Source organism: Chiloscyllium plagiosum, unplaced genomic scaffold (assembly GCF_037043375.1).
Source record: "Chiloscyllium plagiosum isolate Xiang-an unplaced genomic scaffold, Cpla_swu_hap1 HiC_scaffold_28, whole genome shotgun sequence".
NCBI lineage: Eukaryota > Metazoa > Chordata > Chondrichthyes > Orectolobiformes > Hemiscylliidae > Chiloscyllium > Chiloscyllium plagiosum.
In genome coordinates this window covers 48,626,964-48,654,136 of record NW_028270166.1, presented here as the reverse complement: position 1 = coordinate 48,654,136, position 27,173 = coordinate 48,626,964, and the positions used below count along the sequence as shown (strand labels likewise).

Below are 27,173 nucleotides of genomic sequence, written 5' to 3'. Positions count from 1 at the left end.
TCATTAAAAGGTACAACAGACTCTGTCTGTAGCAAACACTAAACGTGCCAACTTCATTCCTACTTTGAATCCTAAATGATGGATTTTAGAAATTCTCATTAAATTGATGATTGTTCAATGACAATTTCCACCTCCCCCAACAACCAGAAGAATAGTGTTTCCTTATTCACTGATAATTGTAACTGAACATTAAAATCTTAAAAATGTTCTATCAATCTTCAGAACACTCCAGTGGAAACAGTTCTGCATCTAAAGTTGCTCTATTCAACTTCAGGTTTAACCCCATATTAGGCAACATCCTGGTCAACCTATGCAACACAGCACTACTGATTAAAGATCCCCTTTCTTAGTGGGTACCCAAAATTTTGGCCTCACCAATATTTTGCATCATTGTTTAAAGATTTCAAACACCTTTCACTTTTTTTATGGTCTATATGCACCATTAGGAAATTGTTAATTTCAAGGGTAGCTTCTGCAGCCAAAGAGGAAATACTTCAATTCCAGAGGTGGGGTGGTATCAGAACCCAGATCTCCAAAGAAAGTGTTCTAATCTACTGCACTATCCAGTGTCTTCCATAATAAGTTAAATTTCAACTTCAGCTTTGCTCTCTTTTCAGATTATATCCAACCACAAGTAAATGCAAATACACATCCACGAGAAGTGAGTTAATTTAAATTCTTCATACTTCAGCTGGTAGATCCGTGCTTAGAATCAGAGGTGACTCCAGTGGTTCTTCTGCACCCATCTCCAAAGGCAGCTGCATAGTGATATCTACAGGTAGTCCTACGTGTTCAATATTTTCGGTTAAAGATGCTGTGATTTGTTCAATCTCATTTTCATCAGCGCACCCTGCCATTGCACCTTCGATGTCAGTCTCAGGCCCAAAATTAACATCTAATGCTGAAATGTCCTGTAACTGGTCAACACTGGCTTCAATATCCTCCTGTAATGAAATATGCACATTACTTTAGGGTATGGCTATCAACAGGCCAGGAATCACACTGTATGTAACTCAAACAGTTAGATAATACAGTGCCAAGCTACCATTCTGAAGATTGATCAACACCCCAAAAAGATTTAAAACTCATGGCATTGACTTTCAGGACTGGAAGCTGGTCAATTTCCTAACTAAGGCTTCATACAGTAGGGTAGTGACATGTCTAACAAGACAACCCACTGAAATGGACGTTGTCATGTTCACAGTGCTGTATTACTGTATGAAGATAAGGTGGACTAACACACTAACCAGATTAGTTAAGTCCTAACCAGTGCCCTTGAATGTTTGTTAACTAAATTAGCTTAATAATTTGTATTTAGCTATAACAAAGGTTTGCTTAGTCCACATTCAGAATGGAAGTGCAGCAGAAGTATACAAAACCTGAATTTGCAGTTCAGATCAGAGGCAGAGGCAGTCATTACATTTTCATATAGTTAGATGATACAATATATGGATGACCCATAATGAGACATCCAGGTACTCAAGAAAATACCTAAACTTGTAACAGATTTTACAATAAAGAATTAGCTTGACAACTGTTACAAATTTAATAGCACCAATCTAGGTTACTTAGACTTTATAAAACAAGCTGCTATCATTTATGCAGTATATTCAAGGCAGTAGCTTATCAACACTGGGGCACTTCAGTGATCTGTTTAGTTAGTAAGTATTTTTATATCTGTGAAATGAATTAGTCTAACCAAATCAGGAAAGTATGGCAGACTTGTCAAATGCATATATGGTTTCAAAGATTTTATTTGTGGGATATGGATATCACCAGCTATGTTGATATTTAACACCCAACCCTAACTGCCCGAGATAAGGTGGAAGGGCATTCTTGAACCATTTAAGTCCTCTACGTATAGGTCCACCCACAGTGCTATTAGAAAGGGAGCTCCAGTATTTTGACAGCGACAATGAAAAAATGGCAATACGTTTTCAAGCCAGGACTTGGGGAGAAACTCGCAACTGAAGGTGCTCCAATGTATCTATTCCCCTTGTTCTGTAGGTGGGGAAGGTCATGGGTTCATTAGATCCAAACGGTTTGCTGACATTGCTGCATCTTGTCGATCATATACCACTGATAGTGGCAACTGTGTAAACAGAGTGAATGGGTTGTTTTGATCAGGGCACTGTCAAACTTCTTGACCATTGTTGCAGTTGCACCTTTCCAACAAGGGGGGAGCAATGTTTAAGTTCAAGCTGAATGTTGCTCACATCTCACCGCATATGAACAAAGACTGCTTGAATATCTGAACAGCACTGAACGATGGATGGAAGATCATTGGTAAAGCAGCTGAAGATGATTGGGCCTTAGACACTAACATGAGGAGCTCCTGCAGTGATGACTTGGGACTGAGATGATTAACCTCTAACAACCACCTTCCTGTCCTGGGCATGACTCCAACCACTGAAGAATTATCTCCAATTTTCCCAGAGATTCTTGATGGCATACTTGGTCAAATGCTGCCTTGATGACAAAGGAATTACTCATACTTGTGGAGTTAAGCTCTTTCGCTCATGCTGAGATGAAGGCTGTGAAGAGTTCAGCAGTTGAGTGTTCCGGGTGGAAACCAAGCTGAGCATCAGCGAGGAGTTTTGTCCCTTGCCAGTATCACCTGATAACACAGTTGATTACTCCTTTCATGAATTTGTTGATGATTGAAAGTAGAGTGATACTAAACTGCACGAAATCCCAGATAAACAAGAATACCAGACATGTCAGACCTCTTAAGTCTGATATGATTTATTGTGTGCCATGGTTTGGATTAGTAACAATGACATAAGTATGAAGCAGTTTGAGGTTTTGCAAATAAATTTAAAGGATCTTGGAAAGAGATTAGAAAGCAGAAACTCGACAAGTAGATGAATCTGTGGTCAGAGTGATGGTTTAAGCAGGAGGAGTTCAAATTTTGAGGGTATTAAACTGGTTCAGGGAAAGATAGATCTTTGCTCACATGCAGGTTTGCCAGTGCTGTTAGAATGTGCTTCACAGAGCTAGCCAGATAACAAGCTGAACATAAAGCTGGAAATGGGCAGGTGGAAATTAGCAAGTGGAAGTTAACAGAAACAAAACAAATGCTTGATTGTGCAGAATGATTTGTACCTCACGCAAGGATGATAGTAAGGCAACCAAGGATACAAATTCCTTAGAAATACAACTTTTCTTTAGATACTTAGGCTTCCAGGTGAGATAAAGGGAGATTGCTAAAAAGTAGATAGGGCTCCAAAAAAAAGATCAAAGTTGTAGGAAAATTTCTGAGAAATGCAAAAACAAGTTTGCATTACAATAACAACTGAAATACAGTCAGCACAGAAGGCACAAAGCTCCCTCCTTTCAATTTCAAAGGAGGGTGCCTGTAAACAGGAAAGTGGCTTGAAGTGTGTATACTTCAATGCAAGAAGTATACAAAATAAGGTAGGTGAACTCGCAGCGTGGGTTGGTACCTGGGACTTCGATGTTGTGGCTATTACGGAGACATGGGTAGAACAGGGACAGGATTGGCTGTTGCAGGTCCCAGGGTTTAAATGTTTTAGTAGGGTCAGAGGTGGGGGTAAAAGAGGGGGAGGTGTGGCATTGCTTGTCAAAGATAGTATTACAGCTGTGGAAAGGACGATGGATGAAGACTCGCCATCTGAGGTAGTTTGGGCTGAGGTTAGGAATAGGAGAGGTGAGCTCACCCTGTTAGGAGTTTTTTACAGGCCTCCTAATAGTCCTAGAAACGTAGAAGAAAGGATTGCGAGGATGATTCAAGAGAAGAGTGAAAGTAATAGGGTGGTTGTTATGGGGGACTTTAACTTTCCTGATATTGATTGGGAAAGCTATAGCTCAAGTTCGTTAGATGGGTCAGTGTTTGTCCAATGTGTGCAGGAGGGTTTCCTGACACAATATGTAGATAGGCCAACAAGAGGTGAGGCCATACTGGATTTGGTTCTGGGTAATGAACCAGGCCAGGTGTTAGAATTAGAGGTAGGTGAGCACTTTGGGGACAGTGACCACAATTCGGTGACTTTTACTCTAGTGATGGAGAGGGATAAGTGTGCACTACAGGGCAAGAGTTATAGCTGGGGGCAGGGAAATGATGATGCGGTGAGGCATGACTTAGGATGTGTGGCCTGGAAAAGTAAGCTTCAAGGCAAGGGCGTAATTGGTATGTGGAGCTTGTTCAAGGAACAACTATTGAGTGTCCTTGATAAGTATGTACCCGTCAGGCAGGGAGTAAAGTGTCGTGTGAGGGAGCCGTGGTTTAATAAGGAATTGGAATCCCTTGTTAAATGGAAGAGAGCGGCCTATGTAAAGATGAGACGTGAAGGTTCAATTGGGGCGATTGAGAGTTATAAGGTAACCAGGAAGGACCTGAAGAGAGAGCTAACAGCAGCAAGGAGGGGACATGAAAGGTCCTTAGTTGGTAGGATTAGGGAAAACTCTAAGGCTTTCTATAGGTATGTCAGGAATAAAAGAATGACTAGGGTAGGAATAGGTCCAGTCAAGGATAGTAGTGGGAAGTTGCGTGTGGAGGCTGAAGAGATTGGGGAGACACTGAATGAATACTTTTCGTCAGTATTCAATCAGGAACAGGACATTGTTGTCAATGTGAATACTGAGTCACAATTAAGTAGAATGGATGGCTTTGAGGTATGTAGAGAAGAGGTGTTGGAAATTCTGGAAAGGGTGAAAATAGATAAGTCCCCTGGGCCTGATGGCATTTATCCTAGGATTCTCTGGGAAGCAAGGGAGGAGATTGCAGAGCCATTGGCCTTGATTTTTATGTCCTCGTTGTCTACAGGAGTAGTGCCAGAAGATTGGAGGCTAGCAAATGTGGTTCCCTTGTTCAAGAAGGGGAGTAGGGATAATCCTAGTAACTATAGGCCGGTGAGTCTCACTTCTGTTGTGGGTAAAATCTTAGAGAAAATTGTAAGGGATAGGATTTATGAACATCTGGATAGGAATAATGTGATCAAGGATAGTCAGCATGGTTTTGTGAAGGGCAGGTCGTGCCTCACAAACCTTATTGAATTCTATGAGAAGGTGACGAAGGAGGTGGACGAGGGGAAAGCGGTAGATGTGGTGTATATGGATTTTAGTAAGGCGTTTGATAAGGTTCCCCATGGTAGACTACTGCAAAAAATACGGAGGTATGGCATTGAGGGTGAGTTGGAGGTTTGGATTAGGAATTGGCTGGCTGGAAGAAGACAGAGGGTAGTAGTTGATGGCAAAGGTTCATCTTGGAGTGCCGTCACTAGCGGTGTTCCGCAAGGATCTGTTTTGGGACCATTGCTGTTTGTCATTTTTATAAATGACCTGGAGGAGGGGTTAGAAGGTTGGATGAGCAAGTTTGCGGATGATACGAAAGTCGGAGGAGTTGTAGACAGTGAGGAAGGATGTGGCAGGTTACAGCGGGATATAGATAAGCTGCAGAACTGGGCAGAAAGGTGGCAAATGGAGTTCAATGTAGCTAAGTGTGAGGTGATTCACTTTGGTAAGAGTAACAAAAAGATGGGGTACTGGGCTAATGGTCAGATACTTGGTAGTGTGGATGAGCAGAGGGATCTTGGTGTCCATGTACACAGATCTTTGAAAGTTGCCACCCAGGTAAATAGTGCGGTGAAGAAGGCATATGGCGTACTGGCTTTTATTGGTAGAGGAATTGAGTTCCGGAGTACTGAAGTCATGTTGCAGTTGTATGAGACTCTTGTGCGGCTGCATCTGGAGTATTGTGTGCAGTTTTGGTCGCCATACTATAGGAAGGATGTGGAGGCACTGGAACGGGTGCAGAGGAGGTTTACCAGGATGTTGCCTGGTATGGTAGAAAGATCGTATGAGGAAAGGCTGAGGCACTTGGGGTTGTTTTCATTGGAGAAAAGAAGGTTTAGGGGTGACTTGATAGAGGTGTACAAGATGATTAGGGGTTTAGATAGGGTCGACAGTAAGAATCTTTTTCCAAGTATGGAGTCAGCTATTACGAGGGGGCTTAGCTTTAAATTAAGGGGTGGGGGGGGGGTGGGGGGTAGGTATAGGACAGATGTTAGGGGCAGGTTCTTTACTCAGCGAGTCGTGAGTTCATGAATGCCCTGCCAGTAGCAGTGGTGGACCTTCCCTCATTATGGGCATTTAAGTGGGCATTGGATAGGCATATGGAGGATAGTGGGCTAGTGTAGGTTAGGTGGGCTTGGATTGGCGCAATATCGAGGGCCGAAGGGCCTGTACTGCACTGTATTCTTCTATGCTCTATGTTAAATTGCAAATAGGTAACCTTTTTAGCCAGACAAACGAAGGGGGGGAAGCTTTTCTCAATTTAGTTTAGGGAATGAAGCTGGACAAACTGATGGAATATTAGTAGTCGAAGACTTGTGTTTTAGTAATCTCAATTCATTTAAACGGAGTCAAGATCCCCACAAAGAAAGGGTGTAAAATAGCCAAATCTAGAGATCCTTCGATGACAAGTTGCAGAGTTAAGATCATAACTTTGCATTGCAACAGGCAGTTGGGGCTGCAGCTTTATGAATAGATAATTTAATGTCAATTTCCTGCCTTCAACCTGTAATACTGCAGTACTCCCTTTCAAATAACCACCCAATTGCCTTTCAAATGCTTCATTTGAATCCACATTCACCACACTTTCAGGTAGTGTATTCCAGACCCGAAACACACGCTGCACAAAAATGATTTTTCTCACACAGCTTATTTAACCTTGCATATTCCCACCCATCTCTCTAAACAACTTGTGTCTGGACCCCCTCATGATTTTGAACACCTCAATCAGATCAGCTTTCAGCCTTCTCTTTTCCAAGGAAAGCAGTCCTGACTTCTTCAATCCATCTTCATAAATCAAAGAAAATTATGAGCTGAACAATGCAATAAGGCCAGAAAAGTACAAACCATGGGGCTAAAATGAAGAGAACACTCAGGAAACAAAAAGTGATTAAAAAAGACTGGAAAGTAACAATCCAGGAAAATCCAAAGTTTTAAAAAAATTAATACACAAACAGCAACAGGATAACTTGAGAAAATAAGACCTAATAGGAAGCAAAAAGGTTAACTGCTCATAGATGTCTACAGCACAGAAAAAGACCATTTGGCACAATGAATGTTGGCCCACAACCTTGCACATCTTGGCAAGCGTACATCTAAGAGTACACACCTTTTAGAGGGAAAGGTGTGGGGGGTGGAGTCAAGGATCAAGTAGTTGTGTGGTGACAGAAGATCTGGGTAATTTTAATGAATACTTGCAGCTGGATTCAATACCTGAACAGCTTATGATCAGGAGAAAATATTGAAATATTGGATGGGGTTAAATTTAATAGATAAATTAAAATATTTAACACCCCTTTCAGTAGATAAATCACTTGATTACATGCGTAGGTGTGACAAGTACATTGTTTGAGGGGGTTATCAACACCTTTGACGAGGTGCCACAAGGCTAGCCACAGAATCATAGAGATGTACTGCATGGAAACAGACCATCCGGCCCAAACTGTCCATGCTGACCAGACATCCCAACCCAATCTAGCCCCACCTGCCAGCACCCGGCCCATATCCCTCCAAACCCTTCCTATTCATAATACCCATCCAAATACCTTTTAAATGTTGCAATTGTACCAGCCTTCAACACTTCCTCTGGCAGCTCATTCTATACACGTACCACCCTCTGCGTGCAAAAGCTGCCCCTTAGGTCCCTAGTTCTGGACTTCCCCACCCCAGGAAAAAGACTTTGTCTATTTATCCTATCCATGCCCCTCATAATTTTGTAAACCTGTATAAGGTCACCCCTCAGCCTCACAAACGTAAAAACTATTGGAGTGTACCAAACTGGATCGAAAAGTGGCTGAGTCAAAAAGCAAAATAAACACGGATGAGTGTTTTTGCAACTGGAAGGCTGTACTATATGGTTCAGTATTCAGTCCCAGCTTCATGTAATTTGTATTGCTGACAATTATCTAGTTTTATAACTCCTACGATTTAGAATACATCGTCTAATTTTAGGAAGCGGATTCCACTCCCCCTCCCCCACCACCACGCCTGCTCAGATAGTACCTTCCAGCTCCACATCTCTACAGCTTGAGGACGATAAGAGGTGGTGTACAGGAGCTCCACAACCTTCAGGTTTCCCTTTAACCACACACCATCCTGTTTTGCAAACATATTGCTCCTCCTTCACTGACGCTGGGTCAAAACCGTGAACACACTTAGGAGCACCTTTCCTACATTATCTGAATAGCTCAGGATAGTTCACCACCACACTCGCCAGGGTAACTGGGAATTGCCAATAAATGCTGACTTATCCATTAATGCAGAGAAATGTGTGAATGAAACAAAAACTGGTCATGTGGTTGATATTTAATGACATAAAGAATTAGAGAAGTTGAGCAAAAATACAGAAAACTGAATTCAACCCACAGAAATGGGGGGGGGGGGGGGGGGGGGGGAGGAGGGAGGGGAGAAGAGAAGGGAGGAAAATCAGGGGCCATAGATTTAAAGTGACTGGTAGAACAATTAGAGGCGAAATGAGGAAATATTCTTCCATCCAGAGTATAGGGATTTGAAAATCTGCCTGAAATGATAGTCTAGCCAAAAACCTTCACTACCAATAAAAAGCACATTGTCAGATGAAGCTCCATCACCTGAAGAGCTATGTGTCTAATGCAGAAGGAGGAATCGAGTAGGTAGCTCTCTGCTGACCATGTACAAATGGCTCTGTCATAACTTCCTATGAAATACATGGGAAACACCAAATATGATTCTATAACCTGGACTATCCAGTAGCAAGAACCAAAAGGCTATAGAAAACAATTTGTTTTTAACTTCATTAATAAATATCAGATTTTCAATTAAAAACAGTTTTCCTCCTCTGCTTTAACCATCAGCAGAAAAACAAGTGTTTTCCACAGACATTGCCTATTCTGTGAACTACTCAAAGTAACAAAGCTTTGGGAATTCTACCTTCAGTTCATATTTAACAAATCCTAACTCAACACATACGCGTGCGGCAATGTATTGCAATGTTTGAGGTATGTCACGGGAATAGTAGTCTGGATTTTGTGAAAATAACAGATGCTGATGAAGCAAATAGTACAGCAACAGCAAAGAGGGGTGGATGGATAACAATACTGAACTATCTAGAAGCTGCTGCTGCCGCCAAGAAAATGGCATTACACCATCTGCCTCATCATGGAAATGGTGAACATTAATTACAATTAATATTGCTCAAATGGCAAAGCTTTTTACCTCGCATTCATTATTACAAAAGCAAGAATGACAAAATTCAGAAGATCGTGACAATTTATTGAAGAGAGTAACAACAGGTTCAGAACTCTGATCAGTTGAGGCATTACCATGGAGAAAGCAATAGGCTTCCCAAGCTCCTGGGTAATCCAAAAAAAAGCACAAGGCTTGAACATTCTTTTGTTAGCAAAGAACAGGATATTGCATATAAATGTATGTTGCAATTTGGAAATGATGATGAGCTTGAATGATTATCTTTGCAAGTTTAACTAATAGCGCACAGATGCCAAAGCTACCTCATGTCCCCTTTCTGCCCTAGAGATTTCCCTCTTAAATACATTCATACTGCTTTTATACTCTTCTAAGGAATCACTCTGATTTCTGTGGCTTTAATCTGATATATGCTTCCTTCTTGACCAAAACCTCAATTTCTCTAGTCATCCAGCATTCCCTACATGCACAAGCTTTGCCTTTCACCACAACAGGAACATACTTACTGGACATACTCGTTTTTGAAGGCTTCTCAATTTCAGACTGTCCCTTTAGCTGCAAACATCTGCCCCCCAAATCTTCTCAAGTTCCCTTCTTCATCTCTGATGTGTCTCAGTTTTTCCTTATCCATCTTTTTGCTCTTTCTACATTAGTAAAATATCTTTGGGTTTTCCTTTATCTTGTTTGCTAGTATTTTTTCATAGCCTCTTTGATTTCCTTGTTTTCTTTTACTTGATCCCTGTACTTTACCTCTACGCTATCCACAGCGTTGAGTTTTTTTTTAATGACTAGCAAACTTTCTTCTTCCATTTAATCTTCCCTGTATTTTTCTGGGCAACCATAGGAGTTTAGATTTGGCAGATTTTGGAGAGGACATGTCTGCTTTGTGATCTAAGGATCTCACCGTTTAGTGTCTCCAATTGGTTTACCTTAGCAGTCATGTCCAGTTCACATTAGCCAAATCACTTCTCAGTTTTGTAAAATTTACCATCCCCCAGTTTAAACATTTTACTTTTGATTTATCTTTGCCCTTTTCCATAATAATACTAAATCTAACTGAATTGTGGTCACTATCCCAGAGATGGTCACCCACTTGATAAAAAAAATTCATTTCTAGGATGTGGGCGTCGCTGGTTGGCCAGCATTTATTGCTGGTGCCTAGTTACCCTTGAGAAGGTGACAGTGAGTTGTTTCTTGAATAGCTGTAGTCCCTCTGCTGTAAATTGACCTGCAACGCCATCTGGGAAGGAATTCCAGGATTTTGACCCAACGACAGTGATGGAACGGTGATATATTTCCAGGTCAGAATGGTAAGGGGAGGCGATGGTCTAGTAGTATTACAGCTGAAACGTTAATCCTGAAACTCAGCTAATGTCCTGGGATCCCGGGTTTAAATCTTACCACGGCAGATGGTGGAATTTGAATTCAATAAAAATAATCTGCAATTAAGAATCTATTGATGACCACAAAATCATTATCGATTGTCAGAAAAACCCATCTGGTTCACTAATTTCTTTCAGAGAAGGAAATCTGCCATCCTCACCTGGTTTGACCTACATGAGTCCAGACACTCAACAATATGGTTGGTTCTCAACTGTCTTTTGAAATGGCCTAGCAAGATATTTGGTTGTACCAACTGCAACAAAGTCTCAATGAAATGACACACCAGACAGATCATCTGACATTGACCCAGACATCGGAAAAGACAACAGTGAACGTGCAATGGCCTCCTTACGAACATCTGGGGGCTAGTGCCAAAATCAGGACATCAGTCTCACAGACTAGCCAAGCAACAGCCTAATAATCATACCTTACAGACAATGTCCTAGACACCACCATCATTGTCCCTGGATATGTCCCGTCCTACTGACAGGACAGAACCAGAGGTGGCGGCACAGTGGCATGCAGTCAGGAGTGTTTCCCTGAGAGTCCTCAATATCAAGTCTGGATCTCATGAAGTTGCGTGATTTCAAGTTAAACATGGGCAAGGAAACCTGGAAGTGTGGTGTCCAGAAATGCAAGCAATATTCTAAGCGTGGCATAACACAAGATCTATAAAGCTGCCGCATAACTTGTCTATCCTTACACTCGATGTCCCTTCCAATGAAGGCACACATGCCATGTGCCTTTTTAAAAAACTTATCCATGCTGCCACCTTCAGTGAGAGTTCTGCCAGTCGCTGCGTAACTTCCATCCGTACTTGACCTTTCATATTGCATCACCTCACATTTGTCTGGATTAAACTCATCTGCCATTCTACTGGCCATGCTTCCAACTGATCGGTATCCTGCTGTATTCTCTGACAATCCTCTCTATCTGTAATTCCACCAACCTTTGTACCATCCACAAACTTACTAATTAGGCCAACCACATTTTCCTCCAAATCATTTAGGTAACATCATGAACAGCAGAGGTCCCAACACTGATCCTTGCAGAACACCACTAGTCACAGCCCTGCATTCAAAAAAGCATCCTTCCACTGCTACCCGTTGCCTATGACTTAACCAGTTCTGTATTCATCTTGCCAGTTCACCCCTGAAACCATGCTACTTAAACGTTTGTATGAGTCTGCCATGAGGAACCTTGTCAAAGGCTTTACTGAAGACTCAATCAACTTTGTCACCTCAAAAAAAAACTCAACCAAATTAGTGAGGCATGATCGCCCTGGCACCAAACCACGCTATCTGTTGTTAATAAGTCTATTTGCTTCTAAATGCGTACAGATTTTGTCCCTGACAATCTTTTCTAATAATTTCCCTACCACTGTGAGACACTCAGATCTGTAATTTCCAGGATTATCCTTGTTAGCCTTCTTAAACAGTGGGACAACACTGAATATTCTCCAGTCCTCTGGGACCTCACCTGTGGCCAAACAGGGTATAAGGAGGTTGGTCAATGGTCCAACAATTTGGTCTCTTGCCTCCCTCAATTTTCTGGGATAGATCCCAGTATGACCCGGGGACGTATCTACCTTAATAATTTTTAAGGCACAAAACCTCTTCCTTTTTAATAGAAATTTGGCATAGAAACTTGACAATCCCTTCCCTGAGATCATCCTCCACCAAGTCCTTTGCTTTGGTGAATACCAACATGAGTTCGTTTAAGATCTTTCCTACCTCTCCGGCCTCTACACACAGATTCCCTCTTTTGTCGTTGAGCGGACAAACCCTTTCAATGGCTATCTCTTGTTTTTTTTATATATGTACAGTCTTAGGATTCTCTTTAATCCTGTTTGCTAACAACTTTTTAATGACCCTTTTAGCCCTAATTTCTTGTTCTTTCTTTATATACTTCAAGGGGTTCATCAGTTCCCATCCTAATACACCTAACTGTATCGTTTTTCTTCCTGGCAAAGACCAAAACATCCCTGGTTGGCCAAGGTTCATGTAACTAGCCATACCTATGCTTCACTCTCGCAAGAACATGCTGCTCCTGAACTCTTCTCAATTGCCATTTGAAATACTCCCATATAATCCAATGTACATTTTCCCTCAAACAGCCACCTCCAATTAAAATTCTCCAGTTCCTGCCTCAGTGTTGGAGCTCACCTTCCCCCATTTAACACCCTCACCCATGAGCACCTTAAAACTTGTATTATGGTCACTACTCATGAAATTATCCCCCATTGAAACCTCTTCTCTCACCTGGCTGAGCTCATTTCCCAAAACCAGGTCCAGTATAACCCCTTTCCCTGGTTGACTGTTTATATGTTGTGTCAAGAAGCTCTCCTGAATAGTGCTTACAAATTTTGCCCGATCTGAGCCCCTAGCATGTAGGGAGTCCCAGCCATACAGGGAAAGTTGAAATCACCCACCACAGCAACCCTGCTGATTGTACATCATTCCAAAATCTGTCTACATATTGTCTCCTCTATCTCCCATTGGCTGTGAGGAGGCCTGTAGTATACACCCAGCACTGACTTCACTTTTCCTATTCCTGAGTTCTACCTATATTGCCTCACTGCACGAGTCCTCTAACATATCCTCCCTCATTACAGCTGTGAATACTCCTTTACCAGTAATGCAGCTCCCTCACTCCATTTATGTCCCAATCACACCTGGAACATCTAAAACCTGGGATATTCAGCTGCCAGTCCTATCCCTCTTTCAGCCAAGTCTCTTATCACAATAATGTCACAGTTCCAGATACTAACCAAAGCTTGAATTCATCTACTTGGCCTATGGCATTGAAACACATGCATTCCAGACCACTCTCACCAGTCTTTGCAGCAGCATTTCCTTGTTCTTATTGTTCGTCTTGGTTTCTACCTTTCCCTCAATTTCTGCATTTACTACCCTACACCTCTGGTTCCCACACCCCACTAGTTTAAACCCTCCCCAAACACTCTACCAGGTATCCCCCTGCCAAGGAACCAATCCCATTCCTGCCCAAGTGTAACCCGTCCAGTCTGTACAGGTCCTATCACCCTCAGAACCAGTCATAATATCCCACGAATCTGGAAACCCCCCCCAGAAACCATCTTTTCAGATAAGTGTTCATAGTGAGTCTTGAGAAGATTTGCAGCTGGATGTAGGTTTGCTTGCTGAGCTGGAAGGTTCATTTCCAGACGTTTCATCACCCTACTAGGTAACATCTTCAGTGGGCCTCCAGTGACTAGCTTGTGGCACTGGTAGTAATCCTGGGATTACCACATTTGAAGTCCAATATTCCAATTTCTTCCTAGTTCTCTCTTTTATGCTTTTAGAACCTCATCCCTTTTATTAAGCTATGTTGTTAGTACCAGCATGTACTATGACCGCTCCCTACTCCCCCTCCCCCTCCAGAATATCCTACAACCACTCAGACATCTAGGACCCTACTACACCATCCTGGACTCTTGCTTGCAGCCACAGAAACACAGACCTACACCCCTTACAATTGAATCCCATGTAACTTTAGACTTCTATGCCTCTCTCTCCATCTATGCTGAGCAACACCTAGGAGAAACACTAAGGATGGTAAGGGCACAAATGTATTCTGGGTGGGTAATTTCACTGTTCACCATAAAAAGTGACTTGACAGCAGTACAATTGATCGAGCTGGTCAGGTCTTAAACGACATAGCTATGGAGATTAACTAACAAGAGGGAAAAATAAAATTGACCTCACTCTTACAACCTGTCAGCTACAGATACATCTGTACAGGATGGTATCAGTAAGACAGACCACCGCACAGTCCTTGTCCAGACTTCACATTGAAAATAACCTTCAATTGTTGTGTGGCACTGTCACTGTGCTAAATGGTACAGGCTTTGAATACATCTAGCAACTCAAGACTCAACATAACCCATAGCCTCATTGCCCTGCATATCCTCCACTCAACCATTACCTTCACAAAATCGTCTTGAATTTTGTACTTTCAGTAACGCTACTTGCGCCACAAGCTTCACCATTTAGGCAAAGGTAGATCAGGGAGGTAACTGCACGGCTTGAGGGATGGTGTAGAAGAGAGGGTTTAGATATGTGGAGTGTTCGGAAAAAATAAATTTGTTCATAAAGAAATGGGCTTCACCTGAGCAGAAATGGGATTAATAGGAGAGAGTGAATAGTGTAATTGATATAAACTAGAAATGGGGAGGTGGTTTGACAGATGGGCCTAATATTGGAAGTACCACTTAGGGCAAAAGGGAGATGATGTGAAAATGAGAAAAAGGAAATGAGGGGATGCTTAAGTGATGACAGTGAACAAAGGAATGTTCATCTTGCAATTGGCAAGAGAGAGATATGGGTATATTGGGCGTGCACAAATGGAAGGAATACACTGAACAAAACTGGGGAACTGTAAGCTGGAAGTGCTCAATTATCCAAACGACATGGGCAGGGAGTATTTTGTTTGGATAATAGAACATAGAACATAGAAGAATACAGCGCAGTACAGGCCCTTGGGCCCTCGATGTTGCGCCGATCCAAGCCCACCTAAACTACACTAACCCACTATCCTCCATATACCTATCCAATGCCCTCTTAAATGCCCATAAAGAGGGAGAGTCCACCACTGTTACTGGCAGGGCATTCCATGAACTAACGACTCGCTGAGTGAAGAACCTACCCCTAACATCAGTCCTATATCTACCCCCCCTTAATTTAAAGCTATGCCCCCTTGTAATACCCAACTCCATACGCGGGAAAAGGTCCATACTGTCTACCCTATCTAACCCCCTAATCATCTTGTACACCTCAATCAAGTCACCCCTAAACCTTCTTTTCTCTAGTGAAAACAGCCCCAAGTGCCTCAGTCTTTCCTCATACGATTTTCCTTCCATACCAGGCAACATCCTGGTAAACCTCCTCTGCACCCGTTCCAATGCCTCCACATCCTTCCTATAATAGTGTATTCTCATAATCGAATGCCAGATAAAAGTTTAGCCAAGCATCGGGACCTTGTGATCTTGTTCAAATAATCCGAAATTTAGATAATCAAGGTTCGTCTCCAGCAGCAACGACAGAAATGTGGCTAAGGAGAACTAGACACTTAACATCCAGGGTTATAAAATTTTTAGTAGATAAAGGGTGAGTAAAAGGAGATGGTGCAGCAGTCTTGGTCAAACACAATATTATAAGGCCTCAAACGAGATGCAGTTACTGAATTAGAATCTATATGGTTGGAGGTGAATGACAGGAGGAAGCAGTGATCTTGTTGGGTATTTATTATAGACCTCGAAAATATTGGGGAGAATGAGCATTTGTAGGTAGACTATGGAAATCTACAACAGGTAGGGCTGCGACAGATGGTTATTTCAATTACTCCAGAGCAGACTCTGAGAAATGTAGCGTGGAATGTGAAAGGGGATAGTCCTACCAGGGAGGCACCTGTGCTGGACCTGGTCCCAGGAAATGAAGCAGGCCACATGGAGCATTCCAGAATCGGGCAGCATTTGGTAAATAGTGATCATAACAATATAAGGTTCAATATTAAGTTAGAAAAAGATAAAAATCAGTCAACTCTCAAGTTGAAATGGAGCAGGTTGATTATTTCAGTGGATAACAGTAAATGAAAAATAGGAGAGTTTTGAAAGATAAGGTGCAAGATAGACAGATACACATAAGAAATAAGTACAGGTATCCAAAGGTAGAGCATCCTAGATGACTGAGGATATTAATGAGAAAAATAAGAAAAAGGAGGTGCATGATGCATCTAAGAATAATAATAGCAATAGAAATCAAGAAGATTACCTCAAATGCAAGAGAGGCAAAGGCTTGAATAAGGAAAGGTAAGGGGCAGCACGAGGAAAGAATGGCAGGCTGCGCTAAAGCAAAAAGATGTGTTTCAAATATATTAATAGTAGATGATTAGTAAAGTATAAAATGATGCCCATAAAGAACAACCATGCTGCTCACTGAAACAAATGATCCTGAATTAGAACTCTGCTTCTATCTTCACTAAATTAGAAAAGGCTGACAATGGTCCTGTTGAAAATGTGGGTGTGGAGCAACTAAGTGGCTGATAAAAAGATGCTCAAAAAGCACTACAGGTAGAGAAGTCACCAGGACCGGTGAAGTGCTTCCTAGATTGACAGGGGTAAGGGAGCAAATTGTAGATTCAGTGACAAATTTTCCAGGGCTCAAAACACAACACCTTGAGATGGGAGGACCGAAATTATGATGCCAATGTTCAAGAAAGAAGCAAAGGACAACCCAGGAAACTACAGACCTGTCAGCTTGACATCGATAATGGGAAATCTGATAGAGGCCATTTTACAATAAGGTAAATACACACTGAAGAGAAAAATGAATTTAACACTTGAGAGTGTAACATGGTTTAGTCAAGGGCAGATCACATTTGACAAATGTCAGTTCTCTGACAAGGTGATAGGTAGTGAATGAAGACAATACTGTGAATGCTGTATTTTTGGACTTTCAGAAAGCATTTGATACACAACCACATGGCAGGTTGGTAAGCAAATTAGAAATGTTTAGGATTGATGGGACCTTAGCAGCATGGATTAGAAGTGAATTAAAATACAGGAAATCAAAAACTAGGTATTGGTGGGCATTTTTCAGATTGGAGTTGCAAGTAGTGTTGTCCAGGGATTGATGCTGGGACCCTTGCTTTTTCTGATATATGTAAATAATTTGGAGATGAGTGCTAAGGGCAATATCTCAATTTGTTGATTACAATAAGCGAGGGATTGCGAGGATGATGCCGAATGACTTTAGAGGGACACAGAACAGCTCAGACACAGACCCTTCAGCCCATGACGTTGTACCGAACATAATGCCAAATTAAATTAATCCCTTCTGTTTACTCTTGGTCCAAATCCCTCCATTCCATGAATATTCTTGTACCTATCTAAAAGCCTTTTAAATGCGCCTATTGTATTTGCCTCCACCACTATCCTTGCAGTGTGTTTTCAGCACCTAACACTTTATAAAAAAAAAACTTGCTCCTCACACCTACTTTGAACTTATCTCCCCCTCATTTTAAATGCATTCCTTCTACTATTCGACATTTTAACTCTGGGAAAAAGATTCTGACTACCAACCCTATCTATGCTTCTCAATTTTATATATTTCCATCAGGTGTCCCCTCAGCCTCTGCCACTCCAGAGAAATCAACTCTAGTTTGACCAGCTTCGCTTTACAGCTCAAAGACTGCAATCTCAGCAGTATCGTGGTAAACCTCTTCTGCACTCTCTCCAAAGCCTCTACACCCTTACTTTAATGTGGTGACCAGAATTGAATGGAATACTGGAAGTGCTGCCGAAATGAAGCAGTATAAAGCTGCAATCTCACTTCCTGACTCTTGGACCCAATGCCCTTGCCCTGAAGGCAAGCAGGCATACGCCATCAGCACCACCTACGTTTGTGGCCACTTTCAGGAAGCTATGGACAAGGACTAACCCACCCATCTAAGTTTTCATCCTAGTCACATACATAAATCAGAGGTCCCAGTACAGATCCCTGCGGAATATCACCAGTCACAGGCATCCAGCCAGAAAAACATTTCTACTACTGCCCTGTCTTATAGGTAAACCAATTCTGAATCCACAATGCCAAGACCCCGCAGATCTCATGCATCTTCTTCTTTTTGATGAGCCTACCATGAAGAACGGTGTTGAAAATCTTACTAAAATCCATGCATACAGCATTCACTGCCCTAGCCTCATCCTCCCCCTCCAAATCTAACAAGACATATCTGCCTGGCTCAACGCCATGCTGACTGTCCCTAATTAGGCAATACTATTCCAAAAGTATGTAAATCCTACCCCTAAGAATCCTCTCCATTAGCTTCCCAACCACTAATGGGACACTCACCAGTCTATAATTTCCTGGATTATTCCTATTTCCCTTTTTGAAAGGAGGAACGACAGGAACCCTCTAGTGGTTAGAGAGGATAAAAAGATCTTGGTCAAGGCCCCAGTAATCTCCTCTTAATAACCTGGAGTTATTGGGCAGCGGAGAGTTATGGCTTATGGCTCTTCAAGAGACCCAACACTACTACTTTCTTGCTGTCAAAATGCTCTAGCATATTAGCATACCCCATGCTAATCTCACTACCCTTCATGTCCTTCTCCAAGGACATAAAACATTGGCAAGTTGGCCAAATGGGCAGATCTTGCAGATAAATTTCAATTCAGAGAAGTGAGAGAGATTCTTCTATGTTCTATTAGTGGGTTAGTATAGGTTAGGTGGGCTTGGATCGGCGCAACATCGAGGGCCAAAGGGCCTGTACTGCGCTGTATTCTTCTATGTTCTATTAGTGGGTTAGTATAGGTTAGGTGGGCTTGGATCGGCGCAACATCGAGGGCCAAAGGGCCTGTACTGCGCTGTATTCTTCTATGTTCTATGATGCATTTTAGACGAAGAAACATGGAGAGACAACACAGCTGCAATGGTACAACTTTGAGGGGAGTAGAGGACCAAGTGCATTATTCTCTGAAGGTAGCCAGGAAAGCTGAAACAGTTAGGGCAGCTTATTGAATTCTTGTGTTTATAAATACAGGCACAGAATATAAAAGCAGAAAGTGACCTGTCACCTCTACGAATCATTGGTCAGACCACATTTGGAGTACGAAGATCAGTTCTGCGTACCTTATTTAATGAGGGATATAAAACCTCTGTAGAGTGCAATGGAGATTTACTAGAATAATACCAGGAATGAGGGATTTGTGATGCAAGGAAAAATTAGAGAGGTTGGACTATTCTCCTTGAGGAAGACAAGATTAAGATGTCACTTACTGAGATGTTCAAAATTGTGAACAATTTTGACATTATAAAGGATATTCTGTTTTTTCTAGTTAGTGTGTCAATAACTAGACCTCACAATTTCAAGACTGTCAGCAAGAGAGCTAGGAGCAAAAAGAGGAGACGGATTCCATATGATTCAAAAGAGAGCAAGATACACATTTGAAAGTGATAAATTCATAAGGATATGAAGATAGGGCTGTAGAATGGGACTATAATCAGGTAGCTCTTTTGGGAGCCAGTATGGACACAATGGGTTGAACGGCATCCTTCTGTACTGTAAAATTCTATGTTTCTATCACCTCGAACACCTGATAAGCTTCATTCTCCAGAATTAGGTCCAGCACTTCACCGAACATTTACAAAGTTCTCCTATATACACATTTCAAGAAATCTCAACAGTCTATACTATGATTATCGGAATATAAATACCATTTTTACTCATCTCTGAACTGACTTAATTGCCCACTGACTGTCTGGGAGTCAAGAATACACTCCCAACAGTGTGACTGCCCCCTTTTCCTAAGCTCTAACTGCAAAGCCTCATTTGACCACCCTTCAAGATAACATCCCTCCTTACTGCCTAAAATAATAATGCGACGCCTCTGACATTTGCATATTCCCTGCCCTGCTTTAAGATCCTATACCCTAGAATGTTAAGTTGTCAGCTGTCCCTCCTTCAAATATGTCTCGTGATAGGAACATCAGAATCTGCCTTATCTCGAATACTCCGAGCATTAAAGTAGAAGCCATCCAGATTTGCCTTTCTCTCAAGATAGCTCACAGCTCAACTCACTCTACCTCAACTCGTTTCTAAGTTATGCCATGTCACTACTGAACCAATGGACTGTGACCCGCGCTCCTGCAGAACTAGCTTAAACCCTCCAAAATCACTAGCAAACCCTCCCACAAGCATGTTAGTCCCATTCTGGTTCAGGTGCAGATCATCTTGCTTGTAGAGATCCCACCTTCCCCAGAAATGGTTAAAGTGATCCAGGAATCTAAAACCCTCTCTCCTGTACTAACTAGAGTTATGCATTCACCTGCTTTAATCTTCTATTTCAGGGCTCACTAGCACATGACACTAGAAATGGTACTGAGATCAATCCCAGGACTATGGGAAGTTTCTTCTGGTGAGGAGAGGTCAAGTAGGTTGGGCTAGTAAACAAAGATTCTCAGCGGATTTGACAGAGCAGATGCTGGGGGGTACTTTTCCTTTGTGGAAGAATCTAAAACTAGAGGGTATGATCTCAGAGTGAAGTGGGCCACCCAGTCAAGACTGAAGAGGCATTTCTTCTCTCAAAGGGTAATGAATCTGCATAATTCTTGATAATAGAGGTCTGTAGAGATGAGGTTCATCAGTACATTCAAGTTGATCCATGATCTCATCTAATAGTGCAGCAGACTCAATGGGTCAAATAACTTCCACGGTGTTTACATTCTATGACAATCCTGGCCAATGCATCAGCCACATGGCAAATGGGATTCAAGATTCCCTCCATTTCTAAAGTGATTACAAGTCACTACTCCTGATAGAACAAAAAGCCAATGCACTTGTTTTTGATCCACACAAATGATTTACATCTGTACTTTCTATATGATGGGAGATATGTTCAATAACTAAACTAAAAGTTAATAGTTTGCTGCTAATATTAAGACGTGTAAATAAAGATTGCAAGATGGCAACAGAGTACTTTTCCCCCTCTTCTTTCACAGTTTTCTTTTACATTAACCTACTTATTTTCTTTGGACAGCAAGTTGGGCAGCATGGAGGAGAGCAAGCCCACTGCATGACAACGAGAGGCTCCCCAGTATCTGCAGTGGAGAAGGCAGCCCCAGTTTCCTGGCACCTGCAGCTTCATTGTTTCCATGGCATGGTAGCAGCTGGAGGCCTGGATTGGGACTTTGACGATTGGCCAGAGGTCTCCCAGACAGTGGGCCAAAGAAGAGGTCAAGTCCTTGCAGATTGCGAGCTCTCTGCAACTTTGGTTCTCGAAGCCTGTTGAACTTACAACTTTTATTTCCTTATTATTCTACTTGATACGAAGGAGGGCTGTAATGGTTAACTTTGTTGCCTTATTTTTCTGCTTTGTAGCTACATTTTGTACTGAAGTACCTTTGTACCCAAGGTGGCACTAGAAAAAGTGATATTGTACAATTTTCACTGTACTTATGTACTTGCATACACATGACAATAAAATCTAATTCTCATCTGAAAAGCATTGCGGTTATTGGCACACATCTACAGCAACTCAATTATTTCTAATAGACTGAAACATTTCAGATTTTGATGGGTCAGGATGCCAATTGAATATTTATGTGCATTAAGTTTGTATGAAATTCTTCAGATTTTAAAGACTTCAGAAGAATATCACTGTGTCAAGTCAAGAGAAGCTGACAGCAAGAAATTATGTAATGGAGAAAAGCAACAATGTCATCCAGAGGGTCAAATGCAACAAAGAAAACAGTAATTGATGGCAAAAACAGACACTGACTTAATCAGGGGCAATACAAAGAATCAGGGCAGAAGAAAAATGACTTAGTTAAGTGCACAAAGTTGAGAGGAAGTCCACAGCTATTGTTGACCCTGGTGAATATTTATATGCAACTTGGAAGAAATGTTTGTTGAACTTTATCAAAACAGATCAAAGTGTACTTCTACTATACCAGATCAACAGTATTTCACAGATATATCTAATTTAAACCTTATTTTTCCTCATACCTGCTGCATACAAAAATTGACTTTGAGAACCACACTACAAAAGATTGAGACTTTGATTAACCAATGGAGTGTCACTATTCCAAAATGTGTTTTGCCATATTAACTAAATTAAGGTTTTTTTTAAAAATTCTGGACTTATTCCTTTAAGTGCCCATAAAAACAAGCATGCCAGATTACAATACATCCTCTTCATATAAAGAAATGAATGCAATCTATATAATTTTTGACCTGTCATTTAGTTGTACCTAATGCGCATTTGTGGACAATGCACGATAATGGACTCTTGTCAAGATTACTCTGAAAACGTCATAATTATGAAGACCAGCCAAATTTTATTGTAATTGTGTATGAGTAATCATATCTTTGATTGCGCATTCAACTATTAGTATCTTTATCTTCAATAGAATGAATATAGGATGGAGTTTTAAATTAGAGCAGTCAATCTTGCCCAGTTACCAACCTGTCCATCTCCAGAATCTTCCTCCAGACCATCATCGGTTCCATCATCCTCTGTTCTTCGACCTACCCAAGAGAGTATAAATGAGCTTCAAGATATGCATTGTACTAAGAGATAGAGTACACACAGGACTGGTCTTCTTTAAAATTACTCATGGTGAACCAGTTAATTGGTTTAGGAACATGATGAAATGTGCAGAAATACACACGAGATGCTTAATTTTGGCTCATGGCTAAGTCAGTAGGGTAAGACAAAGAAATGGTCACGAAGAGTTTTGAGTTTTCCACTTGCTAAATCCTATATGCATTTTCTACACAAACTACCTTTTCCTGTTCGCTTTGGTACTTTCCGTCCTGGAGTATCAGCTGCAATTGGAATTTCATCAGGATTCCCACCTTCATCTTCTATTGCCTGAAGGCAAAGACCGCAATTATTAAGAGTAAAGGAAATAAAATTTACAACAATAATTTTATAACTATGACACTTAAAAAGATTAAACATCTCTATGATGAGTTTCAATAATTAAACTGTTCAAGGAGTTTATTGAAATTGCAATTAGAGAAATTCTATTTAAACATATTACCAGATGGTAAAATGGAGGAACAGGATAATGTGGACTATGAAAGTCTGTTTGCAAGTTAACATAATCTCTACTTCATTAGTGGCAGAGCTTTAATGACCACACTCATCAACTTTCTTGCTGCATTCCAATTGATCACCCCACCTTCAGAAGACTCCCTCAGTAGGGAAAGGCTGGTAGGTATAGGGAATGCTGGATGACTAAAGAAATTGAGGGTTTTGTTAAGAAAAAGAAGGAAGCTTATGTCAGGTATAGACAAGATAGATTGATTGAATCCTTAGAAGAGTATAAAGGCAGTGGGAGTATACTTAAGAGGGAAATCAGGAGGGCAAAAAGGGGACATGAGATAACTTTGGCAAATAGGGTTAAGGTGAATCCAAAGGGTATTTACAAATACATTAAGGACAAAAGGGTAACTAGGGAGAGAACAGGGCCTCTCAAGGATCAGCAAGGTGGCCTTTGTGTGGAACCACAGCAGATGGGGGAAGATACTTTGCATTTTGCATCAGTGTTTCCTGTGGAAATGGACATCGAAGATATAGAATGCAGGGAAATAGATGGTGACATCTTGAAAAATGTCCATATTACACGAGGAAGTGCTGGATTTCTTGACATGTATAAAAGTGAATAAATCCCCATGACCTGATCAGGTGTACCTTAGAACTCTGTGGGAAGCTAGGGAAGTGATTGCTGGGATATTTAGTCATAGAGCCATATTGTATCATCGACAGTCACAAGTGAGGTGCCGGAAGACTGGAGGTTGGCTAATGTGGTGCCATGGAACTATAGTCCAGTGAACCTGATGTCAGTGGTGGGGATGTTGTTGGAGGGAATCCTGAGGGAGAGGATGCACATGTATTTGGAAAGGCAAGGACTGATTAGGGAGTGTCAACATGGCTTTGTGTGTGGGAAATCATATCTCACAAACCTGATTGAGTTCCTTGGAGAAGTACCAAAGAGAATTGATGAGTGCAAGGTGGCAGACATGATCTATATGAACCTCAGTAAGGCATTCGACAAGGTTCCCCATTGGAGAGTGATTAGCAAGGTTAGATCTCATGGAATACAGGGAGAACTAGCCATGCGGATACAGAACTGGCTCAAAGGTAGAAGACAGAGGGTGATGGTGGAGGGTTGTTTTTCAGACTGGAGGCATGCGACCAGTGGAGTGCCACAAGGATTGCTGCTGGGTGCTCTACTTTTTGTCATTTACATAAATGATTTGGATGTGAACATAAAAGGTATAGTTATTAAGTTTGCAGATGACACCAAAATTGGAGGTGTAGTAGACAGCGAAAGTTACCTCAGATTACAATGGGATCTTCATCAGATGGACCAATGGGACGAGGAGTGGCAGATGGAGTTTAATTTAGATAAATGCGAGGTGCTGCGTTTTGGGGAAGCAAATATTAGCAGGATTTATACACTTAATGGTAAGGTCCGAGGGAATGTTGCTGAACAGAGACCTTAGAGGGCAGGGGCATAGCTCCTTGAAAGTGGTATTGCAGGTAGATAGGATAGTGAAGAAGGCATTTGATATGTTTTACTTTATTTGTCAGAGTATTGAGTACAGAAGTTGGGAGGTCGTGCTGCAGCTGTACAGGACATTGGTTAGGCCACTGTTGGAATAGTGTGCGCAATTCTGGTCTCCTTCCTATTGGAAAGATGTTGTGAAACTTGAAAGGGTGCAGAAAAGATTTACAAGGATCGGAGGATTTGAGCTATAGGGAGAGGTTGAATAGGGTAGGGCTGTTGTCATTTTCCTGAGGTGGGGAAGTCCAGGACTAGAGGACATAGGTTTAGGGTGAGAGGGGAAAGATATAAGAGAGACCTAAGGGTCATTTTTTTCACGCAGAAATTAGCTGCCAGAGGAAGTGGTGGAGGCTGGCACAATTACAACATTTAAATGACATCTGAATGAGTATATGAATGCAAAGGGATTGGTAGGATATTGGCCAGGTGCTGGCAGGTGGGTCTAGATTGGGTTGGGATATCTGGTCAGCATGGACAAGTTGGACCAAAGGGTCTGTTTCTGTGCTGTACATCTCTATGATCTAAGTATTACCATGCACTCACTACCTCTCCAAACATTCTGAAATTTACCAAACTTTTTGTAAGGCACCTTTAGATGAGTTACACGGTGTAATTTATACACAGGTGCAAATTTAGCATTTAGTTTGTAAAACCTGCTTTACGTTAGCACATTAGTTAGTTAAAATCTCTTCCCTCCCAACTTCACCATGGAAAATTACCTTTGCATGTTGCCCAAATCAGCAACTTAAGAAAAATAATTCCCAATAAGGAGAATGACTATGATTCCAACAATTGAAAAAATATAGCATTAATCACATAATGGAGATACTTCAGACTAAACAGCAGCTTTCACAACTGTTGGAGCAAATTGCTGCAGATGAAATCTGCACTGAAAAGAAATGCAGGACTTCACAATGAGTCAGAGAGCATCCATAAAGAGAGCAAGCTATCAATAACTTGCTCTTGCTCCCTGGATTCTGCCTGAATTGCTGAGATCCCCAGCAGTTATTGTTTTCATTACCACAACTGATGTTTGTCTGTATTCCAGTCTTGGATTGATTTGCATTTATATTGATAATTTTTAGTTCACAAAAACTTATTTTTCACATGTGAAATTTCAATTATGTGAGAAGCACTAGAACTGTTAACAGTATAAATCCCTGATCTAATTTTAATCCCAAACATTGATATATTCCTGGTACTTTGCTGGAGCCACCAATTTGACTTCTGCACGAGTATGCGGCACTACCACCTCTATTCCTTCTAGTTTGCAAGTCATGCTGTGGAAATTAGAAAGAACATCCAGTTTGGTTAGTTAATCCAAATAGTTTATAATCGGACAACCGTTGTTCACAATTTTCTTAACGTAAGCAATCACTTTAAGCATCATGTTGTTACTAGTTACCAACGAATTCGTACATTGATCTCAAATGTCATGTAATTCAGGTCCTGCTTGTTGGTCTCTCAACCAAATTATACTTCGTTAAACTCCAGGAGAGAATCTACAGTCTTTCAGATCAAGAGGTGGAGTACAACCATGACCCAAAAGAAAAATGTGGCATTGTTAGGGACAAAATCTGCTGGGTTTTATGGCCAAAATTGAGCAAAGCCACGTTATGAAGAACTGCAGCTAAGGACGACTGCAGACAGCAACGAATGGATGGACATTCTCACAAGTTTGAGACCGCACTATCGTCAGTCTTTTACAAACCGATAAAAGACAAAAGCTTCAGAAGAAGGGGACTCCGAACAAGAAAGTTAGTCAGGAAATTGCGGGTTAAAGCGAGCCCGCGAACAGCCACAAACCGAGTGCCGGGGATGTGCGGCCCAGATGAGAGGATCATCAGTAGGCCCTCGTGAGGCCTGCAAGGCGGGCTCAGCCTGGAGCCCTGGCCGTTGGAAAGGCGGCGGGATCGATGCCCCCCACCCCCACAACCTCCTCACCTTCCGGAGTCGATCCACCAGCACGCTCTTGTTGCCGCTCGTGTCGAGATTTCTCTTCTTGAGCTCGGCTTTCAGATCCACCACCCGCAGGTCGGTGATCTTGCGCAGTTCCTCGTCGGCGGCAACCGCCGCCTGCGCCACTGCCGCGCTCTCCGCCGCCATAACCACACGATCCGACCGCCACACAGCAACTGGACAAAATGGCGCCGCGCAGCTCGAGCTAGAGGAGGGGGGGGGGCGGGGAGAGGGGAGGGGAGGAAAGCTCCTCCCCAACAACGGGAAAACGCATGCGCGGGTGCCGGCATCGCGGAGAGTGCGCAGGCGCTGGGTGCCGGCATCGCGGAGAGTGCGCAGGCGCTGGGTGCCGGCATCGCGGAGGGTGCGCAGGCGCTGGGTGCTGATACTGCGCGTGTGCACAGCCGGTGGTTTTCAGCAAATCCCAATGGGAGCAGCGCATTTACATTTAAATTTAACTTTTACACATATTCGCCTCAGCGGCGCGGAGATCAGCATTTATCACTTATCCCAATAACCCTTGAG

At 41.9% G+C, this 27,173-nt stretch overlaps 1 protein-coding gene across 3 annotated transcripts in view; it reads right to left on the bottom strand.

Annotated features, from left to right (window-relative positions):
• The window catches only part of safb (scaffold attachment factor B), a 70,737-nt gene extending 43,908 nt beyond the window's left edge, over positions 1–26,829 (bottom strand). For 2 of the 3 annotated variants that reach the window (XM_043720811.2, XM_043720812.2), the window contains exons 1-4: positions 26,634–26,829; positions 22,900–22,987; positions 22,580–22,641; positions 687–944 (exon numbers count right to left, since the gene is read on the bottom strand). In XM_043720811.2, the coding sequence (XP_043576746.2) occupies positions 687–944; positions 22,580–22,641; positions 22,900–22,987; positions 26,634–26,795 (570 nt within the window). In that variant the 5' untranslated portion in view covers positions 26,796–26,829. The remainder of the gene's footprint in view (positions 1–686; positions 945–22,579; positions 22,642–22,899; positions 22,988–26,633) is intronic. The other variant, XM_043720813.2, reaches the window with a different exon arrangement.
• Between the last annotated feature and the right edge of the window lie 344 nt (positions 26,830–27,173).